At 46.5% G+C, this 15,032-nt stretch overlaps 1 protein-coding gene across 6 annotated transcripts in view; it reads left to right on the top strand.

Moving 5' to 3' along the window:
- PLCB2 (phospholipase C beta 2) overlaps positions 1–15,032 on the top strand; it is a 63,848-nt gene that overhangs the window by 20,154 nt on the left and 28,662 nt on the right. For all 6 annotated transcript variants that reach the window (XR_008465964.1, XR_008465965.1, XM_054198741.1 and 3 more), the window contains 5 exons: positions 852–920; positions 10,446–10,586; positions 11,332–11,411; positions 12,007–12,060; positions 14,619–14,694. Coding sequence is in view for 4 of the 6 variants with exons in the window: in XM_054198739.1 (XP_054054714.1) it covers positions 852–920; positions 10,446–10,586; positions 11,332–11,411; positions 12,007–12,060; positions 14,619–14,694 (420 nt within the window). In the remaining 2 variants the exon portion in view is untranslated. The remainder of the gene's footprint in view (positions 1–851; positions 921–10,445; positions 10,587–11,331; positions 11,412–12,006; positions 12,061–14,618; positions 14,695–15,032) is intronic.

Genomic DNA, 15,032 nt, shown 5'->3' on the forward strand with positions numbered 1-15,032 from the left:
GGTCAGTAGTTTGTCTGTTGAATTCATGTGCCTTATTAATCTTTGGCCGACTCCTCTTAAGATGCTTGTCATGAAGAGCAAGGAAGAAAATCTGCACTGCTTTTACACTAGGGATTCAGAAAGGAGTGGGATTAGGCGTAAAATTTCCATCCCACTTGACAATAAATGGGGATACAGCCAGAAGACATGGTATCCACATTGTTCCTTATTGTGGTCCTGGAAAATAATATTATCTGCTACAACTAGTATAATTTGTTCTCCAGATCCGTGGTGAGAAGACAAATTAGTAACAGAGGAAGGAAATTCAGGTTGGATATTAAAAGAACAAACAAAATAAACATGACAAGTAGCCAGTAGTGAGGACGTGGAGTGGGCTGCCTAGGGAAGGTTGTGGAATGTCCTCCATGGGAATTGCTTCAGAACAGATCAGGTGACAATCTGCTGGGAGCGACCTGGGGTGCGGTGGCCGTGCCTGCCTTCCCGCGCAGCTGCTCCCCGTTGAACGCGCGGAGGCAAAAGGCAGGCTGAGAACACGAGTGGGTTTTATTAACACATGGGCTGTAACTGGGGTAGAGTTTCACCATATAAACCTGGATGTATGTCATACGCCGCTTGCTGGGGTAATCCACACCGAGCCCCTGGCCTCACCCCCAAGGGGACAGTGCTGCAGGCCCCCTGCCGCCTCCACACTAGCCACCCTGCCGGCTTGGGAGAGCTGCAGCCCATGTTTCCCTGCCGGGTGAGAGAGCTTTTCCCCAGGGAAGGGCACTGGCAGAGACCTGCCTTGCAGCTTCTGGGGGCTCTGCAGTGGATTTCTTTCCTTCATCTTCCTTGTCCTTATTCTATTGTAGGAAATGGAAATTTTGGATATAACCAGCATCCGAGATACCCGAGTAGGGCGCTTTGCCAAAATCCCCAAGGTGAGTGCATAGCTTCGTTTCTGCCAGTGTTTATGTGGGAAAGGCAAGGCTGCCTAGGGCTTGGCATAAGCTGAAGCAGTTTACCCTGGCTTTCTCTTACACGAAGGTGGAGAGGACCCTGTCTCCTTACATCACGACTACGCAAAAATACAGAACAGCCATCTTTACTCTTGTCCCTGAGCTCCCCGGGCGTCCTCTGTGCACCCAAAAAAAAAGGCATGTCCAGACTATGGTATTTGAGCTTGTTGGAAAGAATATGCGAGAAAGCTAGGAATCTAAGTGCCCTCCAAAAGGCCGGTTCTCTGTTGTGCACAGCGGCTGGGTTCTCCGCCCTGCCGTGCATCTGCCCAGCTTTAGCCTTGGCCTGGCCTCTACATTCACCCAGCTACAAAGGGAAGTCCTGCAGGAGACTTGTGATGCTTCTGGATTGAGTCACCAGAGCTGCTCTCTTGTGCGGAGACGCACAGGCTGGGTCAGGCTACAGCTTGACGGCTTTGTGCAGCTACAAACCTGTAGTTACAGTGAGGCTCCAGTGCAGTGTGTGGTGGGGCTTTTCCCTTTAAATGGAAGAAAAAGTATTTTTGGAAAAACTAGTGTCTCTTTTTTTTCTATTTTCCAAATAGTTTTAAATTGTCTCCTTGCAGGGTGGCAGACTAAGGGAAGCACATGATTACTACTTTGTTCTTGGTTTCAGTTACAATTTAAGCTTCCTGCAGCAAAGTTGTCCTTGGTAGGACTTTTTTTTCTGCATCTGTTTTTTGTTTGTTTTTAACTTTTCTTCTTGCCTTTTCCATACGTGGAAAATTGAAGTAAAGCTAGAATGTGAAAAGGAAACAAAGGAGTAAAGAGAATGGCTCCATGTGGTAACGTAGGTGATTCTCAGACTAACGCAAAAGGGGAAGATTTTGCAATGTACACTGAGAAGACTTGAGCAGCCTCTTCGCATAAGCAGTATGGCTGTTTTCTTAATACTGCCCTGGAAGTGTCTAGCGAGAGCTCCCTGAGACTGGTGTTTCTCAAAAGAATGTAATGAGGCGCGTGCTAAAGGCACAGCAGAGCTCAAGGACAGTACCCATCGTACGCAATTCTTAAAAATCATAATTACTTCTGAGAAACTGTGTTTCTTCTTGGAAATTCACTAAAATGAAACATATTTGAGTTTTCAACAAGCCTAAAACTCTGTCTGCAACTTCTTTGTGGGAATAGTGTTTGAAAAAGGCTCTCGGAAGTTTTTTTTTCATTTGAGAAAATAAAGTATTTGGAGCTGGTAGAGCTGGGTGCTACACTCCAGACAGAACGCGCCAAGGAAAAGGCCCACTTAAAGGAGAGGTGTGAGATACTACTTTCTAGGGTGTTAGACTTCAGGAATAACCTGCTTACAAAACAAATTTGGCTTTGATATAGATTATAAATTGATGGTGTAAGTACTGAGGCTGTAGGTGGATATCCTTCTAGTGGCGGCAGGCAGGAGAAAAATGTCCTAGATTTTAGTAATTATTTAAGGAAGACTAATTGGAGACTACCAGGAGAAACATGCAGGCACAAGTGCAGTGTCAGAGTTGCTTCTGGATGGAGGGAATTTCTACTCAAACAGCATCTTTCTGTATGAGCCCCTGCTCGCAAACCAGAAATTGCTCTGGAAAAAAGGCCAACCCCAGTTTTAATAAGAGTGATTCACAGTACATTTTTGGGATGACCACATTCCGTATCTAGAGAAAAACTAAAATGGCCTTTTAAAAGAGATTTTTTTAATGAAAGCGCAAAAAAGTTTGTGAAAAGAATGAGGAAAGTCATGAGCAGTACCAGGATAGCAAAGAGCAAAAGGGGAGAGGGAAGCAGTGGTTCTGTTCCAATAATTAGCTCTAAATCTTTTCAGTAAAATTGGAAAGCAGCCCATGTGATTCCCGTAATAAGGAAAGGCTCTTAAAGAAGAGAAAAAGAGAGGACATCTTTGCATGGAAAGATTACTGCTGGAGGAGAAGAAAAAGGTGTCTTGGGAGAAGAGAGGAGCAGCAGACTCCCAGAAAGATCAGTGCTTGGGCCTATGACATACTGTGTGTTCACAAGAGGCAAAGTTTGCCAATGGCACCAAGTTCTTTGGGGTAATAAAACGAGGGCTGGTTTGTAGAAAGACCTTGAATTGATGATTGACTGGATGATCTAATAAGTGATAAAATTTAGTACAGATAAAAAATAGCAATGCACACAAAAAAAAGAAAAGATCCTAACTTTCTGTAATAAAAGGCTCTGAGTTGACTTGCTACTCAGAAACAAGATCATGAGGGTATGGTAAAATATCAACACGGTGATCAGTAGTATTTGCTCTTAAAAAAGTAAGTTGTATGTTAGGAATTATAAGGAAAGAATTAGGAAATCATGCCACTGTGTACACCCCGAGTGCACCCATATTTCTGTGCGTTTGTAGTGTCCTCATCTCAGATGAGATAAAGAACTCAAGGAAAAGGTAGAGAAGAGCAAGGTTAATAGAAGAATGAAATGGCTGCTGTAGGAGGAACATGTGAGTAGGCAGGGACTGTACTCTGGCCGAAAAGAAGGTGAGGGGGATGTGGAGGAGTATTGTGGAGTGCTGTAACATCGGGAGCTGAATGGAGAAGGTGAGCACGAAGCGGTTGCTCAGGGTTTCTTCCAGCGTGAGCGCTGCTCACCCAGTGGAATTTTCCAATGGCAGGTTCTGCACGAGCAGAAGGAGGTGCTGCTGGTTTGCGTGTCGTGTCGCTGTGCTGGGGGATGCCTCCCTCCACAAGTCATGAAAACGTATGTGAGTTTTGAAAGCCAGGACAAGAAGGAAATGCCCTTTGAGGGTTATTAAGTGCAAGATAAAGCCTCTGGTTTAGGAAGTTGCTGAATCATAAATTGCTGGAAGCTGCAGAAACGTATCAGGGAAGTATCATGGCGTGTGCCCTGTTCTTCTACTTTTCCCCAGGCATCTGGATGGATCTGTGCTCTGACCTGGTGTAGCTGTTGTATTCTAGCCATTGTAAGAGGCCAGAGAGTATTTTACTGTCCTAGGAATTGGCTACGGCTCATTTTTTACCAATAAAGGTCAAGCACCAAGTGATTTATTAAGTATTCTCAATAGGCAGAAGTGATGCGCTTGATGACAACCTCTGCTGTGCTTTTTGAATTCTGCATTTCAGAGACGCATTTAGTATAAGTCTCCTTCTTATTTCAGGGAATTTTCTGGCATTTCTGTGACAACGTGTAGTAAAATGCCCTAGGCTGGCTCCTTGTCCACCTTTCTCTTATGGTATGGTGGGAGGTCTTGTGTGGACACTGAAATGGCCATTGAACTGAAACGCTGGGAGAGACCAGTCCTGGGAATTTCTTATTTACACATGGCTGTCCTATCCCCGACGCTTCTGCAGGGCTTGCTTAAAGCCTTCAGTTGTGTATTCAGTTGGCTTTCCTGAGAACAGAATATGCTCAAGGGAATGCAGAAAGCGGTGACGATTTTGTAATGTGAATCACCACACCCTCCGCGTAGGGCAGCTATGTCTGGTGCGTCATTACAAAAAGGTATAAATATGGAAAAACTGGTGTGGCAAAGCAAAGACCTGCGAGAGGTGAAGGGCAGAAGAATGAAAAAGGGTCCCGTCTCCCCTGTTACAAAATAATGGCTTAGAATGGTTGTGGGATATAACTGCTGAAACTAATACATTGGTTACGTTTCATTGGCTACAAGTGGAGGAGAAGGGGCTAACGGATGGTATGTAAGACAAGGAGAACAAGATTGCAAGTGTTGGAAGAGCTTTGGCTAGTACCAATAACAAATCAAGCATCCTTTCCCCCTCCCTGTCCTTGCAAGTGATGCCATGGCACAGCCGCAGTCTCTCGGAAGCAAAGCCTGTGTCTGGTTTTCATACGGAATTGTGGCTGGAGGAATTTACAAGGACGGTGCTTTCCCCTGCAAGGTGCTCTGCTCTTCTGGCTGCCTGAGGGTGGAACATGCCCTGAGCTTTTCAGACCAATGTAGGGGAAATGAGTCTCTCTGCCAGCGGGCGGTTGCACTGGGGATATCAGGAATTACCTGCTTTCAGTAACACTTTCCCTTGGTTGCTAAGCAAGAGGTTTGGGGTTTTTCTTTGTAAGCACTCTATGCACACCAAGGAGAATAACACCAAAGAGCCCATGCAGAAAACCACTTCTGAAAAGACCTGCTGTCATACGCGCTCCCTCCCCAGTACAGGTCACGGCATTGCCCCTGCAAGCTGGGGGGCAGGGACTGGTGGGATCCCCTTCCTGACACTGCGGAACGTTTAGGGAGGTGACAGTCATCCTGTAGTGCCCAGCACAGTAAGCGTGGCCTTGAAAAAGGGACGAGTCACTAAGGGCTGGCAGCAGCAGGAGCCACCTTCAAAAGAGGAGGGTGCTATTTGCCCCAGAAGGAAACAATTCCTGGAATGAACCTGGCTGAAGGCGAGGGACAGCCGTGCTCTTGTTGAGAAAGACACTCCTCTCTCTTCTGCCCCACTTGAGCCCTCACCTCCTGGCACATTACACGTAAGCACGCACACAGCCCCCGAGTCCTCCCATGACTGCCTCCGTGCATGTGCAGGTTTCCCCTTCTCTCCCTCTTTGCTTTATTTTCTTTGAGAGCTACTCAGTGTTCTGCAGTGTTTTTTTCTTGATGGAAATTTTTTTTGTGAGACAGGGCAGAATGAACTTTGGCACATGTTCAAGAGTAATAAAGATAAGAATTAGCAGGGACTTTGAACATAAACGAGACAAGATAAAACGCTATTGAATGTAGTTCAGCAGCATGCCGAAGCAGATCAAGATGTTATTTGCAGTGCAATTCTGTGTCTTCCTTTGAGTAACAAGGAACGATAATGACTGTTCCATTTTGTTTTTTTCTGATGCACCAAGACCCCAGAACAGTGACAGAAGATGTAATAATTAGGACCAAAATACACGGTGTTTTAGGCCAGACTGCTGGGCTGTTGGCTTCAGCTTGCATTTTGTTTAGACATTCCAGCAGGCATTGGCTTTGAAACAAGCATAATTTTTTGTAAAAACAGAAATTGCGTTTTCTCACTGTCATGATTATAAAGCAGTTTCATCCTCCATACTCATTTGTTGTTATTGAACCCGGAGAAGCAGACTCTGAACTGAACGTGTACAAGGGAGAAAACTATACCAAGGTATTTCACACATCATATTTTGCGATGATAAAGTAGGAATGGGGAACCACCAATGCAGGGAGTGCTCACAGTGTGCTCAGCGCTGAGCAGAGGGCTGAGCCAGGGACCATAAACACACGGTGGGTGGTCAGTCCTGCTGCTGCACCATGGCAGGAGGCGGCAGCTCTGGGGCTTCAGCATCCTCTCGGCGCTGTGCTGGGGATTCGGGAATGGGTGTGAGCACAGGGTGGAACTAACCTGCTGATATTCAGGCCTCCAAATAAAAGAGTGATCACAAGAAGCCGTGTGGAGACAAACTGATACGTGTGCATGCAAGAGAAAAGCAGGTAGAAGCCCACGGCTTGCAAAGGGTTTATAATAGCGCAACGGGGCCGAGCAAGGAAATAGTAACATCTCAGTAATGGCTTTTTGCCCTGCAGGGCCCTTTTTCTGCCTCTTCCGTCTTTCCGCAGTGTGAGCTCTTAGACCACAGGGACAGAAGTTACTGAGAATGCACAGTCTGCATCTCTCCCTCGCAGTCTGTTCCTGCTCGATTCCAGAACGCTGCGGGTTATTTTGTGCCATGAGAATCTGTGTGCTGCTGCATTTTCCGCTTCCTTTAGATAAGACAGCAATGAGAGCCGAGAGTGCTTCATCTGCATCTTTTTTTTTCTGCCTCATCTCGCTGAGATGCTGGGAGCAGAGACAGGCTGTCCCTGTGGTGCAGACGGTGACAGGACGGCCCCGCTTCACAGCCATCGGTCTTCCCGAATCCCACACTGGAGCGGTGCTGCTAACGAGGACACGAACGTTACCTGCAGAGACAATCTGAGTAGTCTTTGGTGTTCCCTTTCCCCTCTGACAACAAAACAAGACCTTTCTTCTCCGAAAGAGAAGACTTATTGTCAAGTCCTGTCTTCTAATACCCCAAGCACTGCATCATGTAGCGTGTTTTGTGAAGATACAGAAATTGTCCGTGTTGAGTGCATGCAGCTGTGGTGAATCCTGGCTATCACTCAGCTGTATCCCGTTTCAAGTAGAGAAGGGACTGTCTCGGTCTCTTGCGTTAGGCCTGGCTCTTTGTTTATATTTGCATGAGAATTTGGTTTGCTCTGGACTATGAGTCTGGTTTGTACAGACGAGGATTTTAGGGAAATCAGGAGGGCGGGAAGTAGAATGCAAGTGGAATCTGTATTTCAGCCGCTCTGCCAGTGGGTTGATTTCTGTTTGGGTTTTTTAAGTCGATTTCCTAAGCATGTTTCCCTTCCTCTGATTTGCATAGCTAAATTGGTTGTCCTGCTTTTCATGTAGTAATTCCTATTTTTTCTCTATGGCCACCTGGAATGTGACACTAAGTAATTATGTAGTGAAACTGCAGCACAAGGTGCCAGAGGAGTACAGGTTATAATAGAGCCGTGGCATCAGGTTCTGTGCTCCTTGGACACAGTCTCTGGGCTTCTCTGACCATCTTCATTCAGTGCAGTGCCAACACCCACGGAGATGCTGGGAGGGCTGGAGCCCCTCTGCTGGGAGGACAGGCTGAGAGAGCTGGGGGGGTTCAGCCTGGAGAAGAGAAGGCTCCGGGGAGACCTTCCAGGCCCTCAAGAGGCTCCAGGAAAGCTGGGGAGGGACTCTGGATCAGGGAGGGGAGCCGTGGGACGAGGGGGAAGGGTTTTACACTGCAAGAGGGGAGATTTAGGTGAGGTCTGAGGGAGAAATTCTTGGCTGTGAGGGTGGTGAGCCCCTGGCCCAGGTTACCCAGAGAAGCTGTGGCTGCCCCATCCCTGGAGGGATTCAAGACCAGGTTGGACGGGGCTTGGAGCAACCTGGGCTGGTGGGAGGTGTCCCTGCCCAGGGCAGGGGGTGGCACTGGATGATCTTTAAGGTCTCTTCCCCCCCAAACCATTCTATGGTTCTATAGTAGGTAGCACGGAGTAAGCGAGTGACTTGCTTACGGCCAGGCAGGACACCAGTCGCTGGGAAATTACGACCCAATTTAGATCCCTAACAAAATCCTTTTTCTCCTGCTGCAGTTGGCTTCTTGCAAAATGAGCTGTCAACTTCACCGAGGTGTTAGGAGGTGTCATGAGTGAATGCAGATAAAAGGGCATGGCATGTAAAAAGCTGCGCAGCGTAAGGCTAACCGTGAACGGCAACTTCTGAGAAGGCGATCAGATACCAGGCCATTGCCACCACTGCGTGGTCCAGGTTTGCCCGGCGGAGCCCAGTGGGTAGAGGCAGAAGCTCTGATGCAGCATGGAGCCCGCTGGGGCTGTAGTGTGAAGAGAAGCAGCTGCTGGAGAGCCGAGAGACACCAGTTCGTAGAGAAGGAAGGGCTGGGAGGAGCCGGTCTGTAACAAATACAGGAAATGAGTTCAGCATAAACCACAAGTTCTCTATTGTCTTAGCTTCATATAATTTACAACACTAGAGGTAAGGAAGCTGAACAAATGCCAGTGCGTTTGCAAGATGAAGTTAAATCTAAAGTTAAAATCCTAACGCTTTGCCACATGTAATGAAAAGTTAAACTCTATCAGAAGTTGCTATGAGCGGGGAAAGGAGGTGGGGGTACGTGGGTGCTGCTCACCTCTGCGAAAGAAAATTGCTCACAAAGCAAAAATGAGGCATTTTAGAAATTGCCTAACTATTAGAAAATAGGCAAATCTTCTGGGTGGCTGATTGCTTTCCCCCTCCTTTCCCTCCAAATGCTCCAGGATTGTACAGGTCTCAGAGTTACCCCCGCAGAGAGTTGCTTTTATGAAGCAAGAGACAGCAGTCAGATATCTTGAGTTATAATCCAGCCCATCCCGTTTTTCCTAAAGGTGCCTGTTTGCTACAGATGTGTTAAAATTGCAAATGATCCAGAAATTTGGAGAAACGCAGTGGGAAAAAATCTGCAGAGCTCCTTATAAAATACATGCGCAGCTCAGCGTGTGACGTGGTGCAGACACATAAGAATGCCTGAAGCTGAGCTGTTCTGGAGTTTCTGCTATTACACTCCAAAAGTAAAGAGAGAATTCTGGGGCGGAAATGGAATTGCTTCCGTTGGAATCACGATGGGATGCGAACAGCTGGTTGCCTGTAGGGCTTTTTAGTTGGTTCGGGCTAAATTGAGGTCCATGGAAGACCAGGAGGGGGGAGTTTGCTTTCTTCAGCTTGCAGGGATTCAGACATTGTCCAGTTAGTAGCAGCTTAACAAGTCGCTAAGCATGAGCTGAACTGCAGCCACCCACTTCGTATGTGCTAGAAGTTTATAGCAAAAACAAAGGTAAAGTAATTTCGTTTAAACCTCTTTTGCTGAAGCTAATGTGATGTCTACTGTGTTAAGGTGTTACCGGTGTTTTAACTTGTTGAAACGCAGTAACTCTGCCGTGTGTCAAACTGCAGGTTTGTGCCTACAGCGAGAGCTCAGATTCCAGCTCCAGTTAAACTTCCGAGTCTGAGCCGCTCTGCTAAAATCCCAGACTGTGAATTTTGTCCTTAGTTTCTGAGGGAGCAGGTGCTCTGACAGCCTCCCTGTTTGCTTTGATAGGAATTTAGCCGGTGCTGTAGATAATGAATTGCTGTGCTTTATTCCAGGACGTGGGAATTTTATCCTTTCATTATAAATAGTGACTGTCAGTACAACTCCAGGGTACCTTGGCTTAGTGATGCCTTATGTAGGAACGTAAAAAATGCTAAATAATTTAAAGAGATTCTATAAATACTTTCATATGGTGATGAAACCCAAGCATGACTAATCAGATGAGCCTTATACTTAACAAAATAAATCTCTGGTGAGCCATCGCTGTAGGATACTGCAATCGCTATGGAAAAAACCACTTCTAGCAACTGACAGCTAGCGGGAAATGGGATTTGGAGGCAGAGAGCCCATCCCTCCCGTAACCAGGTCTGAAGCTGGCAGACCACCTGGGGCCCAAACATCTGTCTTGTGGTGGAGGCTGGTTACAGCAAAAGGTATCGCACTAATTTAACAGACCTTTTTACCGTGTGTTTTGACAAGCGGGTGGCTGCAATAACCTGGTTATGCACCTCTGCTATGAGCAGGCCAAATACTCACCTGCTTGTCTGCGAGTTCAGGCTGAAGTCTCAGGAGGAATTTCTTGAAGAGCAGTCTCCAGCTTTTACTTTTTCAGACCAAACCAGCATGTTTGTGCAGTGATGTTAGTCACAAGGTTTTGTTCCATGGAGTTTCCAGGTAATGCAGGCTCCAGAATAAAGATGAAAAATAAGGAAAGCCAAGGGAAGGAAGATCACATTAAACAATTTTGCAACCCTTGAAAGCTTGCTGTGAATTTGGGTCAATGTTTGGATTGGGTTTGGTTTTTTTCAGGTGCAGTTTGCCTCATTCTCCCTTTATCCCCATCTGTTGTTTCTTTTGCAGTGCCAGAAGCTCCGAGAGGTTTTTAACTTGGATTACCCTCACAGCACCTTCCTGCTTAAGACTCTGACTATTGTATCTGGCCCTGACATGGTGGACCTCACTTTCCATAACTTTGTGTCCTACAAGGAGAACGTTGGCAAGGTACTGAGTCCTGAGGGCAAGGAAGCACTGGGAAACACAAAGGATTGGGGAATTTGGAGGGGGACAGGAAAGGAGAGGGGAAGACAGGGAACTGAACCCTGTCAGTGTTACTGGCAGTTATAAACAAGCAGGTTTGTGTCCCAGTAAGCTGTGGTCCCTCCATAGCTCTAGAAATTTCTGTCCTGTATGGAGAAGGACCAGTGGAAAAAATTTGGTATGTCATTTTTGTCCTTCCTGTGCTTTGTATGGGTAACCAGACAGCTGAGAAGACTCAATGGAAGAGTTTTAGCTGCTAGTGTATATAGGCAGCAGGAAGATGATATAGGCAAGCTCAGGGCACAGTTGTGGGATTTGGAGCCCAGAAGCATCAGGACAGGCCTTTTTACTGAGGCCTGTAGTGACAGGACAAGGGATAACGTTTTTAAACTGAAAAAGGGTAGATTAGAGTGGATGTAAGGAAGAAAATTTTTTACTATGGGGGTGGTGAGCCCCTGGCCCAGGTTGCCCAGAGAAGCTGTGGCTGCCCCATCCCTGGAGGGGTTCAAGGCCAGGTTGGACGGGGCTTGGAGCAACCTGGGCTGGAGGGAGGTGTCCCTGCCCAGGGCAGGGGAGTTGGAACAAGATGATCTCTAAGATCCCTTCCAACCCAAACCATTCTATGGTTCTGTGCCCTTTCCATGTTTGTTGCTGTGAACTTCTTGGTGCAGTTCCATAATGCCCAACCGCCTCTGCCTTGTGTTCACAGAGCTGGGCTGAGGATATTATGGCCATTGTTCGGAATCCCCTCACATACAACGCTTCTCGGTACACCTTCCTAGAGAAAATGTAAGTGATTTCTGACAAAAGTTGTTCTCTTAAACGTTCCTGTGCTGCCCTTTCTGTCTATACTAGAAAGAAAAAGGTTCTTAGCTCCAGGGCCTTCGGCAGTCTCCAAAACAAGTCCTGTGTCAGCTCAGGAGCCCCAGGGCACAGGTAGGGCATTGGTAGTCAGGCCATATGTTGCATGACAACCGACTGTCCCAGAAGTGCTTGAGTCAAACACGTGTGGTATTACACAAACTGCAATTCTGAGCCCCTGCAGTCACAGAACTCACCCCAACAAAGTGCTGCCTCGTTTTCTTTGCTCTGTAATATTGTTCGGTTGGCAGCCTGGGATCGCTGAGGAACGCTAAATAATAGGAGATATGGTTATCTTCTGTCTGTATCTTACATTTCAGCGGAATCTTTCTGATACCTAAGCTCTTATAATTTGTCTGCTTCTCCTTATAAAGAAACAGGAACAGGTTCTGTCTGAGGTTATGATGGATTGGAGGGCCCTGATTTTAGTTAACTCCCAACTGCATATTTTTTCTTTCTCCTTACTTAGTAGGACCTCTAAGATTGTACAAGTGCATTTTCATAATCTTGTCTTTTTTCACAGCCTGGTGAAGCTGAAGATGCAGCTTAATGCAGAGGGAAAGATTCCTGTCAGGAAGTGAGTACGGGTGTTTGTTTTATTGGGTGCTCAGTCAGACTAAAGGCAGAGCAGCTGGTAAGAGGATGGTTGCCCAGTGGCTTCAGCTGCCTACTCTTTCTGCACCTAAGAGGTAGAGATCATTCCCTCCGGATTCAGGCCATGAGAGGACTCCTGCTGCACCTAGGTTCCCCCCAAGGAAGGGCCTGGGACATAATTTGGGTCTGGAAAGGAGACCTTTTGTGGCCTTCATCTACAGCAAGAAATTGCCATAAAACAGCCATGGATTTCGCTTCCTGGCTATTGCCGAGAAGTAAACAACAAAACTAAGCAACTTTGGTAAAATTCTGATGACAGATCGTTTTGCAAACCTGAGTTGAAAGGTGGATGATGTGTAGGGCTCCTTTTGCCTTTCATATAAGGAGTTCTGTATTGGGAGAACTCTTTACTTGGCTCCCCGGGTAGCCTGAAGGTAGGGGTCCCTTGCTTTCTCTTGGCTTCTTTCTTCACATGTGACTGCTACAGCCGTTCTCCGCTGGTGTAATTCCGCTGCCCTTAGTCTTTGCTCTGGATATGCATAAGAAGGAAACGCCTTTGAGGGCAGACCTCTGGGCCAACGTTAATGCTGGTTCAAGTACAGAACAGTGGAGATTTGCCCTTCGCTGTCCCCAGGGTTGGCCTTGTGCATCAGGGTAGCGCTGCCACTAGAATACGCCAAGGCCGCTTTGCTGAAGCAAAGACCAGCCTGTTACTTCTCCCCTGCACTGCTTGGCATGAGTCTAGAATTGATTTTGTGCCTCTCCATGTCTTCCCTAGTAAAATCCCTCCATGGCTCATCCTCTGACTCCTCCGTGTTGATTCATCCACCTCACAGAGCGACAAAAGGCTGCCCTGCCTTGTTGAATTCCCTTTTGGGTGCATCATTTGTTTTAAGAATAAGGACCTGCAGACAGTGCATTTGTGGGTGTTCACTGCGAGGTTTTGAACCACTCTGCTTCTAGGTTTGTGCTGTGTTACAGCATCGCAAGAGGCAAGCGCTAATCACCTGTAATAAATACGCTGCCTACTGCGTGTTATATTGCAGAACGATTCTAGATTAAATCTGTGCTGGCTAAATGGGCTCCTGGATGGTTGATCATTATTCAACAATAAACATTTTTTGTTGTTTGTTTTCTAAACCAGCAACCAGCAGAATTTCATTCTGTCAGAAACCAGCGTATTCATCAAAGGGCTTTTAAAAATGTATAGGTCTTTAATGAATAACTCACACTAGGGAAGAGTACTTTGAATTGATCTTTAAAATGCAAGCAAGGTAGCATTACTGCAGAGAGAAAACAGCTTATTCTTCTGAAATAAGCTAGAAAAAATATCTGGTACAGGCTGTACCTCTTTTCAATGCTCTGTCCTGCCTTTCTTGCAGAGTGCTAAAAATGCTTTACTGTGCAAAGCATTAGACCATTAAATAGTCCAGATTAAGAGCCAGATTTCTAAAATTATTCAGCGTCTCCAGGTGCAGGTATATGTAAGGCTTTAAAAACTCCACGTCTGAATTCTTCTGAAAATTCCACTGAGCATCTGCTTTCTCTTTGGACATTTAAATCCCTTTTGAATCATAACAAGGGTGCTGCAATTTTTGCCTTGCAAAGGGCAGCTTGGGAACCAATATGCACCGAGTTTGCATAAATCCGCTGCAGCTCCCACTGAACAGTTTTCCACCTGTCAACACATTTGGCACTTTTTGTTCCCCTTTTTGGCTGTGAGCACCTGTGATGCCAGGAGCTTAATAGAGCTGCCATCTAAATTTATCCACGGGGGAGACCTCACTGCTGCTGACTGGGGTATTCTGGAAGTAGGGAGAGTTGCGTTATTGTTACTGTTCCGTAGTGCAGCAAAGAGATTGCTTTACGCTGAAGCCTTGTCCCAGTGAATTCTGCCCTGCAGACCAGTACCCGGCTTTCTAAACTGGAGCTTTGGTTTCTGCAGCAGCAGGCTTTTGTGCTTCCACCATGTAGTACACCAGCTGCTTTGCCTGTGTAATGAGTTTGTTCCTTCAGTTCCTGGAAAGCCTTTGGTTCCAGAAAATTCTTTCAAAGCAGCAAATGCGCACAATGTTTGTTTGCTTTTTTTGAATGTTGTCTTGACAACAAAGTTATTCCTTGCTAATGCCAGCTACCGCATGGGATAGTGTCTTGTGGGGGGAAGCGTCCTGGGGAATTCGTGGCACGAGACTGCTATCGCAAGAGGGGCAGGGGAAGGACAGTGAAGAGGGATTTCAAGAGTAAGCTGATGCAAGTTAGTGACAGGACTCTTAGAGTCCATAGCAGAAATGCAGAACTTCTGTATTAAGGCAGCAGTCAAAAAGTCCACTGTAGGTTTATAAGACTCGGTACGTCAGTTACTCCCTTGGAGAAACACTGTCTTTCTTCTCTGGTTCATGTTTACAGTTTTCTTGTCAGGCTCCTTTGCTGTGCTTTTTGAGTGTCTTGCGCTCTGGCTGCAGCTCCCAGCCACACAAACCCAGGCCTTCCGACTTCACTTCTGCTACATTGCAGTAATTTCTTTTTTCCCTGTCTGCTCAGTATTTTTCAGATGTTTCCTGCAGACAGGAAGAGGGTGGAAGCAGCATTAAGCGCTTGTCATCTTCCAAAGGGCAAGGTAAGGGTTTCGCTAGGTAGCCAAAGGTCTCGCTAGTTTGAGAATAATCTTTTTGCCTGCCCTGACTATGATGCTCTTTGCTATGAAAAAAATCATCAGCCCAGTTGCTCTTAGTTGCTGTGAAACCTTTTCCTTACCACTAGCTGCTATGCCTTAACTGCAGGCCTGCTAGCATCGGTTCTTGCTGTTTGTATTGCCGTAACGCTTGCGACTCCATCACTTGCACCGTGGCACAAGAAGCAGCACGTTTCCTTCTGCCTGATTCACTGTCTGCTCTTAGAAGCAACAGATCTGATGGTTAATCTTGGTGCTTCTCCCAACCCAGAGAGTACAATCCA

This window comes from Rissa tridactyla, chromosome 4 (genome assembly GCF_028500815.1).
Source record: "Rissa tridactyla isolate bRisTri1 chromosome 4, bRisTri1.patW.cur.20221130, whole genome shotgun sequence".
In the NCBI taxonomy this organism is placed as follows: Eukaryota; Metazoa; Chordata; class Aves; order Charadriiformes; family Laridae; genus Rissa; species Rissa tridactyla.